The sequence below is a fragment of the Coffea eugenioides genome, chromosome 5, assembly GCF_003713205.1.
Source record: "Coffea eugenioides isolate CCC68of chromosome 5, Ceug_1.0, whole genome shotgun sequence".
Taxonomy (NCBI): Eukaryota; Viridiplantae; Streptophyta; class Magnoliopsida; order Gentianales; family Rubiaceae; genus Coffea; species Coffea eugenioides.
In genome coordinates, this window is record NC_040039.1 from 45125553 (window position 1) to 45143453 (window position 17901).

General features: G+C 35.4%; 1 protein-coding gene across 2 annotated transcripts; it reads right to left on the minus strand.

Moving 5' to 3' along the window:
- Positions 1 to 361: 361 nt before the first annotated feature.
- On the minus strand, positions 362 to 8527 carry LOC113770092 (phosphoenolpyruvate carboxylase 2-like). 2 transcript variants are annotated; one of them, XM_027314448.1, is made up of 11 exons: positions 8468 to 8527; positions 7835 to 8177; positions 6717 to 7108; positions 6373 to 6457; positions 5443 to 5665; positions 4723 to 4826; positions 4554 to 4641; positions 3800 to 3954; positions 2103 to 3101; positions 1411 to 1797; positions 362 to 925 (listed from the first exon to the last, which is right to left on the minus strand). In XM_027314448.1, the coding sequence occupies exons 2-11, from the start codon at positions 8000 to 8002 to the stop codon at positions 620 to 622; spliced, it is 2907 nt and encodes a 968-aa protein (XP_027170249.1). In that variant the 5' UTR covers positions 8003 to 8177; positions 8468 to 8527; the 3' UTR covers positions 362 to 619. The 2 variants fall into 2 exon arrangements, with proteins under 2 accessions (XP_027170249.1, XP_027170248.1); XM_027314447.1 differs by lacking the exon at positions 8468 to 8527 and having other exon boundaries at positions 7835 to 8435.
- Positions 8528 to 17901: the final 9374 nt, after the last annotated feature.

Sequence of the window (17901 nt, forward strand, 5' to 3'; positions counted from 1 at the left end):
ATAATAAATTCTCGAAATAATAATCATACTATTCTAACATACTGTCTCCTGCAAACCTGAATATCCAAGTTAGGAAGCTACAAGCCAAGGTGACCTAAGGCTAAAAATCATGAGGCAAACATGTTGCCCGGCAAGTTTCGGGAGGATGTATAACATTTCTTGTATATTGACGAACTAGCAATTATTCTCCTGCAAACCTGAATATCCAAGTTAGGAAGCTACAAGCCAAGGTGACCTAAGGCTAAAAATCATGAGGCAAACATGAGTTCTCCTCTACTGCCTGAGTAAGAGAAAACAGTAAAACTAGTTCTGATTAACCATGCAAAAATGCAGAAATTTATGCAGATAGACAAAAAGAATATGAAGAGTAAAAATCAATAACTGCTTTATTATCTGCAGCGATGCAGATTCTGAGGGAGGCAGTTTTATAACACAATCACAAACTTGAAACAGCTAACATCTATTACTCAGATATTCTCTTCATAGTAAAACTTAACGGGCCTCACTTTTAAAGCAAACATGATGTGACACCAGCTGCCATATGTTTCTCCCGAGTCATTGTATTTGTATTAACTTAGCAGGCATCAGGTTTTAGAACAAATGCAATGTGTTCCAACCCTTAGCCGGTGTTCTGCAATCCAGCGGCAATTCCTTTCATGGTCAAGATGAGAGTGTCTTCCAATCCCGGAGCATACTCGCTGCTCGGGTTAAGCTTGACCAGCTCAGAAGCTGATTTGCTTGATGGCAATGAATCTGTGATTTCCTTTGATAGGTGTGGCCTCACCTTCACATTGTAGCTAGGATCACGGACTCGCTTTAATGTGTAGGCTTGGCATACGTTCAATGTGGTAATGTATGGATCACGAAGTCTGAGTCTTTGTCTCAAGTAAGGGTCTCCTTCAAGAAGTTCCTTGTGACCAGCAACCTAAATCAAGAGAGCAACCAAAATGTATTTCAGATTCCTTGATCTCACTTAATGTACTTTGCTTTGAAGTCAATAAACAGAAGTTCTCCATGAGATGAATTAAAATAACTGATAAGCACAATACAAACATCACCAGGTAAATAAAATCCCTACAAAAATGATCCATAACATATATTACACATACTGTACATCTACTGCTAAGATATAATCTCGCTCCACAACTTATCCAAATTTAGTTGAATAGAACCGGCCTCAGGTGTAAGATCTTTCTACAGAACAGTTAATGCCATCCAACTTTATGGAGATCCTATTGCCATCAATGATCAAAATTTTTCCATTTAGGTACAATCACTGAGCAAATATTATATGCCAAAAGACAGATACACTTTCAATTCCTCTGTACACACTGGAGTCCAGGTAGTTGGGATGATTAGCAGAAAGATCAAAAAATCTTTTGGTGAAATATTACAATTTTTTATTGTTACCTGAAGGATGAGGTTCTTAGTTTCTTCATAGTTAGACCTCAAGCGCTCTCCAAATGACCACAGTTCCTCTGAGACTAGTAGCTTGTCGTACAAAGCAGCAATTTCTGGGTCTCCCTTAGCAAGAACCATTTCAATCAAGTCAATTGTCACTCTAAAAAAGGGCCATTCCTTGTACATATCCTTGAGCATTTGCAGATTTCTGATATCTTTATCAATGACATATTTAAATGCAGCCGCAAAGCCAAGCCAGACTGGAAGATGAAATCTTGTCTGAGTCCATGCAAATATCCATGGAATAGCTCTGAGGGATTCAATTCCACCACTTGGCTTCCTTTTTGCTGGACGACTCCCAATGTTCATTCGACCATACTCTAACTCTGGTGTTGCCTGCAGATTGAAAAGTTAATTACCTGTGGTGATTAATCACTTTGTTTAAGCTCTAATACTCCTAAATTAGATTGATATACGAAATAACTTACAAAAGACAGGTCCATGTTACCAATTATGCCATTGAGCCGCAATGGCACACAAAAGAAAGTAATGACCTCCAGAACAAAAGTTGGTGGATGAACTCCTATTTCAAAATGACTAACTAATAAACATATTGCGTCTCTTTGCATATTAAAGGTTGTCATACCTTCTCATGGATAAAATTTTTAAATAAATGGTAAAATCACATGTGAGGTACTTACTAGACGGAAATACTCAACGAATCGAGGCTCCTGGAAAACTACAGAACGATACTCTTTTGTAGCAACAATAGCCATCTCGTCCATAAGTGCGCGCCATTCTGGCTTTGGTGAGACAGGGGGATGCATTCCATGCTCCAGAGTAGCCGCTGTAAAACGCTGGAGGGTTCTGAAACATAAATGCTCTTCCCCGAAAGACTGTTCAATAACTTCTCCTTGAACAGTAACCCGAAGTGACCCATGAATGGTATCTGGAGGCTGAGATAATATAGCAAGATGCGTGGGACCTCCTCCTCTTCCAACGGTCCCTCCTCGGCCATGGAACATTGTTAGTTTAACTCCATATTGTTTTGCCACCTTTACAAGCTCCTCTTGAGCCTTGTACATCTGCCAAGCTGCAGAAAGACGACCTGCATCCTTTCCTGAATCAGAGTATCCTATCATGACTTCTTGTTTACCATTGATTCGATTACGGTACCAATCTATTGAAAACAGCCGAGCCACAGCAGCTGGTGCAGCCTCAAGATCAGCAAGTTTTTCAAATAATGGAACAACCCTGAGTGGAGTTTTCACATGGCATTCACGTTGCAAAAGTTCTACAGCAAGCACATCTGATGGAGCAGTAGCCATTGAAATTATATAGGCCCCAAAGTTATCTGATGGAAGTTCGGCAATGACATGAAAGGTGTCCAACACGTCAGCAATTTCTTCAGTTTTGGGAAGATCAGGACCAAATAGAGGACGTTTTCCACTAAGTTCAGATAAAAGCCATTCCTGTCTGCGTTCCTCTGACCACTCTCGGTAGGATCCAATCACTAGGTGTCTAGTGATGGCATCTAGAACATCAGTGTGCCTATCTGATTCTTGTCGGATATCGAGTCTCACCATTGAAAGTCCAAATGTTGAAACTTGCCTCAGAAAATCAAGAAGGCTTCCATCGGCAATTGGTCGATCACCACAAGCACACAGCGATCTGTAACACAACTCCAGAGGCTCCAGAAACTAATGAAATGAGATAAATCATCAGTATCAATATATTACATAGTCGTATGTGCATAATGTATGTCTGCATGTACAAAGTCTAAAAGTTTTATTGAACTACTTTGGCTCTTTATTAAAAGAAAAAAAAAACTCCATTGTCATTTGGGAGGTTGTGGGTATGATAGCTTCATACACTAAGCCCTGACTCACAACATGTAAGCCTAAGACATAACTGCAAATTTGGCTTACTCAAATTACACAACCATCTGCAGCAAACTTTTCCAGCAGTCCACTTTAAGCTTTTAAACTAGATTCTCTCTGTCAATCAAGAAAATGCTACATGTTCTTTTCTAACACTACTTGCTGCCCGAAATTTTCATTACACTTTTGGTCAATAAGGAGCCTTCATCTTAATTACTCTGTTGTTGTTAGTAAATCAATTAATAAATAAAAAATCATAGCAAACCATCTATTCCAAGACCAATAGCGGCATGATTATGGTTTTACATAACTTCTTTTCACATTGAAAAATAAAAAAAGAAAAAGAAAATACTGGTGCACAAGAAAAATAAAAAAGAATCCGTTTTCCACTGTTCTCTGTGTTGACCAGAAGTTGACAAATATAGCCACAGCTCATAACTAAAATTTGAAGAAAACCAATATTATGAACCTTTATGCAGTTATAAGCAAAAAGTATAAACACTTTGCCATGGGTAGACCTGTTCAAGATTAGCAAATGCTGCTTCTTCAGGAATATCAGAGATCCCAGTGGCTAGTAATTGTCGAGCACGTTCACGAGTATTATACAGCTTATCCCTCACATCACCAAGAATAACACGATAAGGCTCATTTGGTGGAATTTGCTTCCAAAACTCTGCATCAGTACATTCAAAATTAACAAAGCTCACAACTTGAATTAAAAAAAGGGATAAAGAATACAAAAGAGTCAACAACTACTATTGCCCAAAATTAGATTATCCCAATCATATATTACATAACCATCTTCACCAACTAGAAGGAAGTTAACCACGGAGATTATGCTCGACTAATAATTTTGGCACACCAGTGTGTGTACCTCAAAAAAAACAAAAAGAAAGGTTATGGATGGTTATAAAACTATTTTGAAATATTGTGGATACTTATAAAACTGCCTCAATATTTTATTAATTGCGTGTGAGAGGGTTGTACAATTTTATCCTTCACTTAGGGGTAATGTTGGCATTCCAAAAAGTGAGAATATTTGTTAACACAAAGAAGGTACTGTGGCTTTAAATATAGTTAAATATTTTGATGAATAAAAGGAAATTGTAACGATCATTCAATAAGGTTTTTTTCGTGACTTGCCTTAAATCTGGATCAAATATAGAGAATGCATGAATTATATAATCATCCATCATAATTGATAACTTAGAAAAAAATATATATCGAAACATAATTCCAATTTCAAACAGAAATAATCTCTCAAGAGATTACCAATAAAGTGTTTTGCATCTCTTCTTGAAGACCTATGAAGTTCATCTGCACGAGCTCGAAGTTCTTCACTGCAACGCCACATAGAAAGCTGCAGGAAAGATTTTTAAAAGCAAAATGAACAGTCCGTAGATTGAATAATCATTAAAGCAAAATCTGTCCACATTTTTACCTCAAACATAAGATCCTCTATCTGAGAAAAATACAAATTAGCAGCCATCATTCTAGCCAATAAGCACACATCTCTTGTAACTTCTGGGGTTACCCTTGGGTTACCTGTCAACATATCAAGTTTATGTGAGGTGATTACCATATCAATCCAAAATGAATGATTCAAGACATCTCAATTAGACAGTTAAGTTCTGATTGAAATGATTAAAAGAAATCCATAGTGTCATAGAAGAGCTGGAAACCATCTAAAGATGCATATAACTCATCCCTAAAGCAGTGAGCTAATTCTGGGAAAAGAGTCAAAATTAACAGCTTGCAGGGAGAATACCAGATGAAGATGACCTGCTTGTGATGTGTCAGAATTCTATATTATCAGTAAATGAAAAAACAAGATATTATGGTGGTCCAAGTAATATCCTACCCTTGTAAAGATGAAGTTGACATGGACCTAAATAGGCAGCCTTACTGTCTGTTCTAATATTAATCAAATTTGAGACCCAGTAAGATGAAAGAAAATTGTCTCCTAGTCAACTAAGGAATAGAATCCACGGTGAAAAAGTTCTAGCACAGTTCCAAGCCAACTTTCTTGAGAATGTTATGCATTCATCTGGCAGGGCTAAATAACTTAAAACTGTCTCCTCTTATTATTTTGGGTTCAAGAAAAGAAAAACAGATACAATAACGGAACAAAGTTTATATCAGTTATGAAGAAACAAAATACCATCGCGATCCCCGCCCATCCAAGAAGAAAATTGAATGACAGGAGCATTATATGGAACACGTTCATTTATTCCAATATTCTTCAAGGCAGTGTCAACACGGCGTAAGAATTTAGGGACCCCCTTCCATATTGTCTCATGGAAGTAACTCATTCCTGCCCTCATCTCATCTTGTGGAGTCGGCGGATTTCTCCTGATTTCATCAGTCCGAAATGCAGCTTGAATCTAGATGGAATAAACAAGCAGAATTGTGAGAAAAGATAAAATTTAACAGAACCCGAAAAGGGAGGAAAAGGATATAACAAAAGCAAGAAAAAGAGAAACATCAGCATCTGGCAATCTTGAGAATATCTACAAAATATCCTATCCCCAACTAACAGGTCATCCTATTATCAACACATCCTTTCACCAAATAGTGTCTTATTTACTAGCAAAATATCTGCCACAACACAGACAAATCTAAGAAATTAGGTGAATTCCACGTTAAAATGCAAAAGAGGAAGGGAAACAAGGATAATTTTCCTCGACGCCTGTTGCTCAGAAAAATTTCAAAAGCTTGGTGCTTTGTATTTTCCTAAGAACTTGAAATCAGTCTTCTTTTTTCTTTTTTTTTTTTCAAAGAATCTGTGTAAAATACTGTGGGATGCATGTTGACACATGCACAGCATAGATGAAGAAGAATCATAGGAAACAGGATATCATTCCCATGATAAACACAACTTTCTACTTCCATTCCTACAGTCACCCAGTTGGAATAAGTCATCAATGTGTGATATTTATCACTAGCAAATCTCACAGAAGAGTAGATAAACTTCTGCATTCTATTTTCATAACCAAGCAAACCACACATGAAAACTCATATGGTAGTTTAATCAGTAAAAAAGACGGACATGAAACATAAGTAACAACTAACTAATAAGTAAGAGCCATACCTCTCTTTGTAGAGCCTCATCAAGCTCCTGCTTTTCATCAGGAGTGATGTCTTTGGCATACAACTGAGTCAAACAATTCCGGATCCTAGATTACAACACCAAAAGAAAAAACTTCACTATATTTGTCGTAAGGAAGAAAGTTACGTAGGATACAAAAACTAATCATCTGCCTCAAATGCATGATCACTACTCAAGGAGGTCCCTCTGTCTCCAATGAATCCCACTCCCAATGAGGTTTTCTCTCCATCCCTCTACTCATGGTCCATTTCGTTCTACTGAGTCAGAGTCCATGCAGCAAACTGATAAAATCAGACTAAAAGTTTTAGCACATCAAAGCAACAAACCTCGCATGCTTTTGAAGCAGAGATCTACGAACAGACTGAGTTGGATGTGCTGTGAGGACCAGATCTACAGTTTGGTTCTTTAAAGCATCAAAAACCTCTTCTGGGGACTTTTTTAGTTGTCCAACTAGCCTCTTGAGGGTCTCCTCTATATCAGATTCAGTTGTTGCAGAGGCTTCATCAGAAAAATCACGTTTTTTCAACTTTGACCTACGTCTATAAGCTATCTGAACCTCTTCAGCAAGGTTGGCTAAGTTAAGCATGTTGGAAAAAGATTTGGCAACCACAATGGAATCTCCAGCATCCAAACTTGTAAGCATTCGTCCAAGTTCATCCAATTTTTGGGGGTCACGCTTCCTCTCATACTCCGCTGAAAGCTCATAACAGTCTTGAACCTAGTCCATGTAGTGAAACATTTAAAGTAAGTTACATGGCCATCAATAATCATCATTTACTAAAACAACTTGCTCTCAGTTTTCCAGCTTCAGGTGAAGAAAAATTGGTGGAATAATAATAAAGTAATGCTACAAGCTTAACAAGAGTGAAAACGAGTGCTTCATAATCAGTTTCAGTTGGAGAAGAAAAATGAGAAATCATTCAAGCTAAATAAAAGTTTTCATTTCTTAGGGAAGTCTATAGGAGGGGAAAGATAAATTCCGCGAGCCAGTACCCATACAATTAATCACACTCAATTCAGGATCACTCCAACATACAAGTATTTGCAGGTATTCTAGGCAAGCAAGTGAGATAGATATCTCCAGGCTAGCAACCTTCAAATAATCTAACTACAGTTCACAATATAGAGACTTGAGTATATTCAAACAAACACATTATAAAAGTCTAAAAAGATTATTCAAAAGCTAAAACTCAATCAGCAACAACAAACTGTCAAAATCAGATGGACAAGAAACATCCAAATTCAATTAAATAAAAGGTATCCTAAGATTCAAATTCAGTCTCTGATAAATCATGGATTCTTCCCCCTATTCATTATAAAGCGATGTACTGCACTACCATACACATAAACGTCTAACAAAGATATACCTCCCATAGTCAGCTACGGAAAAAAAAAAAAAAGAAGTATAGAAGCATAAAGGCTGATAAAAATCAAAACTTTATACCGTTTCGCGAATTTCCTCTCCATGCAAGTCCTGAAAAATGTCAAGAAAGCGATCCAGCAAAAGGGCATCATACTCCACCAACTTGTCATCTTCTGAGACCTTCCCTGGTGCCAACAGTCTCAACTGTGCATCAATTGATGCCATCTTCTCAATGTTCCTAGTCGCCATTCCCTCTCAGGTCTCACCCCTATATGACAAACAAAAAGCAGTCTCTTCCCCTGACTTTGACAATACTTTTCAGACCAAAAAGAAACTAACAAGGCAAAATTAACACGGGATTTCCACTGATTCTATCAACCAGAATCACGGATTGATATCGGCTGTGATTACTCTCCTCAGGAACCTGAAAGAATAACAAGAAAAACTGGGTGAAGTTCTGGACACAATCAGCTTTATCTCGTGAAGAGCTGATCAAACAACCAAAGAAAGAGGATCCCAGATGACAGTTTAAGAGAAAAATCAAAAGATTATAGATCACGAGAGGAAAAGAAACAGGACACGCCCAGCAAAGTTGATGCACTGCTGCATATCTTATAGAGTGTGTCCGCGATAGTTACTGCGTGTAGTGTGTGTGAGAGAGAGGGAGAGAGAGAGAGAGAGAGATGCTTTAGGTTCTGTTTTCTTGAAACTTACAGAGAGTGGCAAAGAAATCCTGTGGAGCTTAATAATTTCCCGGTTTGATATGAATGAGCAGTGTTTACTTTTGTTACAATTTTAGTAAAATTGTGATTTTGATTAATTTAAGGTTAAAAGCTAGAGAGCAGGATTTTCTACTCCTATTGTGCTAAAAGAATCTCCCATGGAAACCAAGAATATGCCAACAGAAGTTGAGGAGGATGCAAATTCCAATTTGACTTTTGAATTTTGATAACCATTATCATTTATTTCCTTCAACTCTCTCCAAATTTTTGGAATATGACATAGGAGTATAATATAACTCAATTATTCAACACCACAATTTTATTTTTGTCTCTACGTTATTTTTTATACCTTAGGGACACAGATAAGCAACTACTATTGCCAAAAAAAAAATAAAAAGAAATTTTAAATTTTTTGCAAATAAAATATTTTTTTGCCTTTTTCATTTATCATGTACCCTTAATGTTGGTTGTAATATCGTTGGATTATAGTAATATTTTTATTGTTATCCCACCATGATGCTTAATTGTAATCTTATTAGAAAACACAAAATTTCATATTGAAGTTTGTATATAATTATTCTCCTCTTGAATCTTTCCAAAAAGACAAGAACAAAAAAATAAAAAAGAAGGAACTAGCACCTGAATATGCTGAATGATGTATGTATCAACTATATAAAAAAGTCCTACTAGCCTTTGAGATATGTTTAATTTTGCATCTAATGCTAGCTTTTGATGACCATTTAAAGCAAATTAATCCCAATTGATTGGTGCATACAAAGACAAGCAATTAGATTCATCATCCCCATCTAATGCACTCTTTTATTTAGTCTTATTTATTACCATGATTATCTATTTTCTTATTTTTCCTGTCCTTTTTCTTTTATTTCACTTTCTTTCTATTTTTTATTTTTTGAAAAATTATTGTAGGAGAACTCAAAAACAAAACTTGCCGACAAGTCATCAACGAGACAAAAACAAAAAGGCACCACCGCAGTCGTGCAAAACGAAGAGGAGAGCGCTGTCGTGAGGCTACGGCTGTTTTTCTCGTCCTGGTTGAGAAGCTTCTGTCTGAGACAGTAAAAGTCGTCGGCCAAGCCAAGCCTAGCCGGACTTTCTAGTTTCTATGCCAAGCATTTAGTCAACCGGTCGTAGTAACTTTTTATTTTGTTGATTGACAATAATAATTATTGTTTCAAGATTTCAGATTCAGGTCACTACTGATTGACTAATGGCACGAGCTTGAATTTGGACTATGATTATTCTGTTGGAAGTCTCGCCCCTTGTGTTACATCACTCGGCGTCGTCAAATGACATAATTTGAGTCGTTAGATTTTTGAAAATCGAATATACTCAAATTTATGCGAAAATTTAATTAAATTGAATCTTATTTGTGTATTTCGTATCCCTTAAATGGGTTTGAAATGACATTCGGCCTAATTTAGGTTGAACTTGAAAATTAGTATATACTTACACATAAATTTCAAGTTTTTTTAGTAGACTGCGAATTTTAACAAACTTAGAATTTGGTGGGCACTAAGCCATAAAAACCCGTTAAACAGATATATATATATACACAATCTTGGAAGTCAAGTAGTGTGTGACTCTACTTCTACTTACAATTGACGCAAATAGTGACCAAAGCTTTTGCGTTGCCGGGGATCGAATCTACTGAGACGCCAAATTATATTCGCAGAATGGACTTAGACAAGACAACAATTAGCTCTTCTTCTTGGCTTGGATTTGATAAAAGTCATTAGACTGCATATAAGTCCATCCCTTGAGTAACTGACGGTAGATTGGGCTGCGGTGGAGTTCAAAATTTGCCCAACTTGGAGACTGAATTTGTTGATTGATCCGTTTGGATTGCCATTTTTAAGAGTTAAAAAAAAAACGCACCGTAAGAATTTGCTGTATGTGATATAAAAATGTGATTGAAAAATATGTTTACGAAAAACGTAAAACTTTTTTTCTTTGAAAAAAAACACAATCCAAACAAGGGCGTAACTTTACATTGTACTAGTAATGTCATTTCTGCATGCAACATCATAGGGAACAATGGTCCTTTTTTCCAATAACTCGGGAAGATGCTTCATAAAGCTGCGTCCTCAAAAGGTAATGGAATGGAATTGATTCACTCAAATCTAATCTCACAAAATTTAATGGAGTAGTAAGTTATGGCAGCGGAAGCCAAAACAAATGTTGAGGCAGAAAATGGAAGAAACAATAGGAGCAGCGGCACACACTTTAGGAGGCGTCACACTCAAAACCTCACAATCACACTACGTATCATTTCATTACAATACTCCATGGATTAGCATAATCACAAACCGACTCAGGAAACCAATCGACAGCAAAATACATTTGCCCACAAAAACCACAAGTACAAGCAACCCCAACGATGAAGGCACTCATTAAATAATCCAAGTTTTAATGCACCACATGGCTGCCCCACAAAATCCACCAATCAAAATAGCTTGCTCAATAATTAATACTAAGACTTAGTAGTTTAATATCTTATCTTATGGGTAAAATAAGGAGTCTATGTCAAATTATATAGTACTGATGAGGGAAGAAAAACATTGGTAATCATATGACTTACTTAGAGGGAGCTCCGCGAGTAATCCGACTGGTTTCATGATCTGATTGTTACCAGCAAGTCTCGTGATCGACCCCGTGTGCTACTTCACTGTGTATTCTTGGAGTAAGACTCTATACAGTCTTAGGAGATTAGTCTGATCGAAAAGTTGAGATACTCCTAAGTGAATATATATATATATATATATATATGATTTACTTAGGGCCAGTAATACGAACAAAGGCCATCAACATTTAGTTTTGTGTGTTGAAAACTTTAGAGAAAAACAAATCAAGGAATCACTTCATATTCCAAATTTCCAATTCCAAGTCTTGATGCCTCTCGAGAAAATTTGTTTTTTTTATATGTTTTTGTTTGCGAAAGAAATTGTTTGATTGCATCATAAATATGTTTTTCAACCACTTTTTTTTTCATTTTAATCTTATTTTTATCTCATATACAGCATATCACAAAAAATGCTATAATACTTTTCAAAAAATTATTTCAAATAATTTCCTATTCAAATACACTGTTTGTATTTAGGTAAATTTTCCATGCATCACTTGTTGACTTTAAATGTTGTTATATTGGTGACAAGATCCACACGTTATACCCACGCTCACATACATTATATCCCTTGTACTCAGTCACTTATTCAATTTAACTTCCATTTTACAAATAATAATAATAATAATAAATATTAGACAAACCAAATAAGTATCTTCCATGTTCGTTAAGTTAGTTTGATGCTACTTCATTAATTATTTTTAGGTGAGTGAAAGAAATAAATCACTTCCACGGGCGGCCGCGCATGAAGGATCATGTCATCTTTTGCCTCATCAGATATCAACTTAAAGTTGATGAAAAAGAAAAGTTTGACTTTCTGCTAATTATTTACTATGTATATATGAAGAAATTAATTCTATTTCATCCATGGAAGCATATTACTACAACAGTTTTGAAGTTGGATAGAGAAGTTATGATTGAATTCTTTACAGTCCAATGTACCGTATATAGTGAGGAAGGTGACAACCATATCATTTTCATTCATGTCCAGCCTGCTTGCTACACCAGCAAGTGGAAGAAGAAAGGAAAATGAAAAATTGATTTGGGCTTCTTGTTCTCATGTTAATCAAATCATGTATTTCGACCTTTTTTTTTTTTTTTTTTTTTTTTTTTGTGGGAGAGAAGGGGGGGGTCTAGCTTTTGTCAAAAGATGATATAACTTATTCAGATAGAAATGAAACCACTCAATGGTTCATACTTTGAACTAATTTGTAGTCTTATTTCGACCTGATCAATGGTTCAAACTTTTGGCTGTTTGTTTTCTTGGAGCCTTGAAAAGTGCATGTAAAAATTTAAGAAAAAATGCTGTATGCCATTAGGTCCTAATCTGCTGGATGCTATTGGATCTTTCAATTCCAAGAACTAGTTTAAGGGGGTGAGATTTTTTCTCACACTTATAACCAAACACTGTTATTTCCACGACCGATATTTCCATGATCGATGTGAGATAAATTCAACATAATCTTTTGCAATTTCTCAAAAATTATGACATATGAGAGAAACAAAGAGGCTTTAGGTTTATATGACTTTAACTACATTGTTACATAGTGTGTGATGAAAACTGTTGTTATTTTTTCGAATCAAAATTCAAAATTAGAGAAATAAATTAAGACTTTCAAAACTCATGAATTAAGCTTTTTAATCCCGATTTCCGTCTGATGTCGCAGGGACACTGGACATGCTTTTACGTACTACTGCGGGCTTGGTGAAACGGAAAAATATATTGGACCCTGACCCAAATGGGCTGACAAGATCTCATAAACATACCTAGAAAGAAAAATCATATTTTGGGCCCATGAGTGTTGTTGAACAGAGTGTCTTTGAAATTTACCATAGCCTGGCAAGAATTGAAGATGGAATATCCATTGGGTTTGAGAGCACTAATAGAGGGTCCAATCAATGATGTCCAGATTTACAAGTGTATATTCTTGATCCAAGAATCCAAATATTACTTTTCTTGATCTGTTTTTCTTTTTTTTTTTTTTTTGCCCAAAGGTTCAAGAAAGTTTAGGAGGAGAGGAAAGTTAATTACCCCACTCCAATATCATGGCAAGCCACTGGTGCACTTTTCAGTAAGCTACAGTAGCTCTTATAAATCACCCATCAATGAGAGACAGATATGAGTAAATCATTGCTATCGATTTGTGATGATGGTTAGTGTTTCGTGCCGTGAATCATGGTAGTGACTTTGATATTTCATACTTATATTTCAACAAAGAATTTCTTCAACTTTAGCCAAAAAAGAAAATTTCTTCAACATGGATCAACGCATTTGAATGCGTTCCCTTAACTCTTCTGAAATAAGCTTGAAATACCATTTCTAATGTTTGCAAGGCGATAAATTATGAGTTGAGAGATGTGTACATACATAGAGTATTTTTCTTGTCATGTTATCATTTTGCTGGAGGTTTATTGTCTAAGGTGCTTGGCTTGTATTTAATTTATGGTAAATTGATGTTAAGGGATATATAAGTTGACTGTTGAAGCAGGAATCCTCCAATATAATTTTAAAAAAATTTCATTTTCTGTTTTGTTGGAGGCTAAAGTCAAAACTTAATATCATGTTATATCATGGATCACTGAGGTAATACTGACATTGATATATATATATATATATTCAATCAAATGGTCGGCTGAGCCGCCTCATATCCATTTAATTCTTGTTCACATTTTCTTATACATGGCTAGAGGGTTGTTGAACTCAATAATTTACTCTTATTGAGCTAGTTGAAAATATAAAAGTACTTCTATCATATACAGTCTTGAGCTATATAACATAGTTAATATGGTCATATATAGTCAAATATTACTGTGCAGATGCGGTAATGGACATTTTACTTTTCTCCAAAAGCTATAATTGGCCATCACAAAGTACTTATGATCTATTATTAAATGCTATCACACCTAAAAAATGTTTGTTGAAATGATATCTTCTTTATCTTGACAAGAAGCTTCAAAACTTTACCAGATTCTCATCTAAAGGGTTACTATGCAGTAGTGCCCTAACTCTAGCCTAATCATTTGAGAAAAACTAAAAGGGGGGTCCTGCTCTTAAGGGCTTATTCTCTCTAAACCTAGTGTCACTAAAAAGGGATTTGGGTCCTCTTGAATCATATCAAATATAGAAGTAGTAAAACTTAGACATCAATCAAAGACACAAGCAACTGATTCTTGCACGATCAAAAGATAGAATGTGACAAGAGGACTCGTCTGCATATTCAGTCGGTAAAGAACACGACAAAAACGAGAACAACCAAACCAACACCATTATATCTTGCACCATGGGGGCAATAAGGTACTAGTCATTACTTTTGGTTCCTAGTTTGATTTATGGCATCCTTAGGGGTCCATAAAGATTGTTTAGGCATATATTATGGCACTATATAGAATGGCATTTGCATTTATATGTCGGAATATAATAGTTTTTCTCCTCTCTTGAAGCTTTAGAGCACTCTAGCTTTGAGGGTAACCAACGCGGCAAAGTGGGTGACATATTGTTTTCAAGGTTTGTCATTATAGATAGATAAGTGCGATCTAAGATTCTCTTTCAGTAATCTGTGAAAAATCTTTTTCAACGATTGTAAAAGCTCTATTATCCTTGTACATTTCACTAGTTGGTGTGAGAAAAGTAAGTAGATCGATGCTGTAATGACAAATTATCAGCTGTTTTAAGAAGTTAAAGTTGAAATGATAGATTGAACCCGCTCAATAAATCAAACGTAAATATTAAATGTAGAATTCAATTCACGAGTTAAAGTAAAATGTGATGGATGTAATGGCAAGTTATTCAGCTGTTTTAAGAGATTAAAGTTGAAATGATAGATTGAACCCGCTCAATAAATCACACATTAAGATTCAATATAGAATTTAATCACAAGTTGAAGTAAAATGTGATGGATGGAACATCAACTCACTATATGGAAGCCATATAATAATGATTTTAACTTAGCCACTAGAAGTATCGAAACAACACCATCACTTCAATGGAAACAAGAATTTTCTACCTATTTTATTGCTCAACTCTTTTTTTTAATATATATAAAAAAAACGTTATAAAGAGTTTAAGAATGGGAAAACTTACTCATTTCAATACCAGTATAAACTCTCAATTTATTTATTTTTTAACTACTTAAGAGATTCTTACAAATCACCTGCTAACGATAGATAAACTCAATGAATCCTTCTTCCGACTAGGAAAGATAAACAACACATGTTTAAGATTAGGATTAATCAAAAGTTAAAGAACCATAACTCCTTATGGTGATATATGTACATATATACACACACACTTGATTAACCAAGAAAGAACAACGGCCAAAACTAAAGATTATCAAAGCTAAAGTGAATCCTCGCTATTGTCAAACACATGAAGCTTTTCACATCCTCGAACGGGTTAAGAAGCATCATTGCTCTAAGATAATGGAGTGTCAATTATTGAATTGTGAATACCAGTTACAAGAGGAAAAAAGGAAGATGTCAGAAAAAACCATGGGTATAGTGGAGTAAAATTATCATCCAAAATACTTCAACATTCTTCACAAACATTTCTTGCCGACTCACACGTAAGCAATGTAGGTTTTAATCAACCTTTGCAGCTGGGTCCACAAAGCTACTGATCAAGACTTAATGCTTGATATGGTGAATCGAATTTTGTTGATGATAGGTATCATCATAACATAGGGTTTTAATCAAAGTCTTCTCAATACCAAAGTTGAAGTTTACACTTCCCATTGTTGAGGCTGCATAAGTTGTGAAACTTTTAGTGATCTTATTCAACTTTTTACTACCAAATACAAAAACGTTTGGCCACAAGTCAGAAGCACCATCATTAATTTGCTATGATCAAATTGAAAATAACACGACTTGAGAACTAAGTTTTCAGATTACCATTTTTAGCAGCAGTTAGTTGTATTTTCATCTCTTCTTTTCTTTTTTGGGGTGAAAAATTGGCATGGTTGAAAATGGTCGAAGTTCATTTCACTATATTAATTAGTCGACTAACTAATTATGCAATCCTCACCAGTAATTATTTGATTAGCCATGTGTCCTCTAATTTGTTTTGTTACATGCATCATTAGCCCCACATTTATGTTTAAGAAATGCACCAAAATTGTTGGTTTCTTGCCGTCATTTCTTTTTCTTGCTTTCCGCCATTCGTGTTTATTGAACCACGTTGGTTTTGCTAATCTCCACATTCAGTGCATCTTTAACTCAAATAGTATCAAATTAGCCTGTTTTTGGAACATCCTAAAGCAAAGGGTTTTCACTCGAGTCACGGAAATCAAAGGATGGTTCAAGATTTTAACAATCACAAAGGCTTCTAGACGGTGCAATTAAGCCCTAGCAAACAACCCCTTTTTAATTAGGAGAGGCTACTCTCTAGTTTGTGGAAAAACGTCCGATATGCTTCTTATTTAGTTAGAATTTCTGTTGGGATTAAAATAGTGGGAAAGAAACCAATAAGTACAAAAAAAGATTAAAGAATTCTCTGAAACAGTACATTAATTATTATGATGATATATGAATGACAATTAAGGAGACTCCATAAACTATTTTTGGAGTCCTACAAGGTCCAGATTAGGCACTAGAGAGGGATGAGGGAATAGTCATGCTACGTGCCGCAGAGCTGTCGCCTAACAACGAACATGGTTGATGCCCCTTCAATCAACTTTATTTCATTGATGATTGAACAAATTAAGCGCACTATCTCATGCCCATGTTCCAAAATGAAGACCTACAAAACCCAAAACCACTTTCCCTAATCTCTCTCTTTCTTTTTTAATATTTTGGGACTCTGCCCAAACAATAATTTCGACCCAAATAGCTAGAATTATAATTGGGTTTTTGTCTGCATTCGTTAGTATGCCTAAATCACAGCTAATCTATCGTACGAATTCACACACTAACAATTGTAAACATATCTTGCATTTATATGATTTTCCTAATTAACTTTACTTTTTCTAAATATGAACGCCTGAAATCCATTTTAATGAGTGCTAGTGAGCAATTGATACACAGAAGCATTATAATTTAGGAATAATAAATGTTATTCGATGCCAAAAGCAAGAACAGAAAATTTCAATAAGGGCATAGATGTATTCTCCTCCTCGTCAATTTTCTGATGCAAGGTGACTGTATCTATGCTTTCTGAATTATTACATCCATGGGTCCTAATTATTTCAGAAAGGGATGGAAATTATAAATTTTACCTAGTCTAGCTTTGAATAAATTCTACAAGTTTGCAATTATTCATACCGAGTTATTTAACAGAGTAAAATAAAAATATTCGTCGATTAGAAAATAAAGGTAGGAGTCTTGTCACTTTCTGCTAAGTAGGAAACCTGCTTAATTTAAGTTACAGTATGTAAACTTTAGGAATAATTTCAGAAACCTCCATTGATGTTTTTGACAATAACATATTGTAGCACCCTTCGAATTTGGGAAATTGCACATGGACCCCTTATTTGCGTGTACTTGGTAACACATTAACCTGATTTGTTGAGACCGGCCGAAAATAGGTAATGAAAATCCTAAATTAACGTCCTAAAATTACTTTAGAACAAAAAAAAAAATTTATTTTTTGTTTGAAATTTCAATACCACTTTAGCTATATCCAACCCACAGGTAGTCAAGTTCCTTAATCACCACCTTACTGAGGAGGCCTTAATCTACTAATTTATAGGTCCTGGATTTAAATTTTCTTTCCTCCTATACGCTTCTTAAGATCTCACCCCTCCTGTACTTATAAAAAAAAAAGTTCCTCAATTGTCATCACTAACACTTGG

Coding starts and splice junctions, on each gene's coding strand:
- LOC113770092 (XM_027314448.1), bottom strand. CDS start 8,002: ATGGCGACTAGGAACATTGAGAAGATGGCATCAATTGATGCACAGTTG. Junction 7,109..7,834: donor GAGAGGAAATTCGCGAAACG/GTATAAAGTTTT, acceptor TACATGGACTAG/GTTCAAGACTGTTATGAGCT. Junction 4,827..5,442: donor GATGGGCGGGGATCGCGATG/GTATTTTGTTTC, acceptor ATATGTTGACAG/GTAACCCAAGGGTAACCCCA.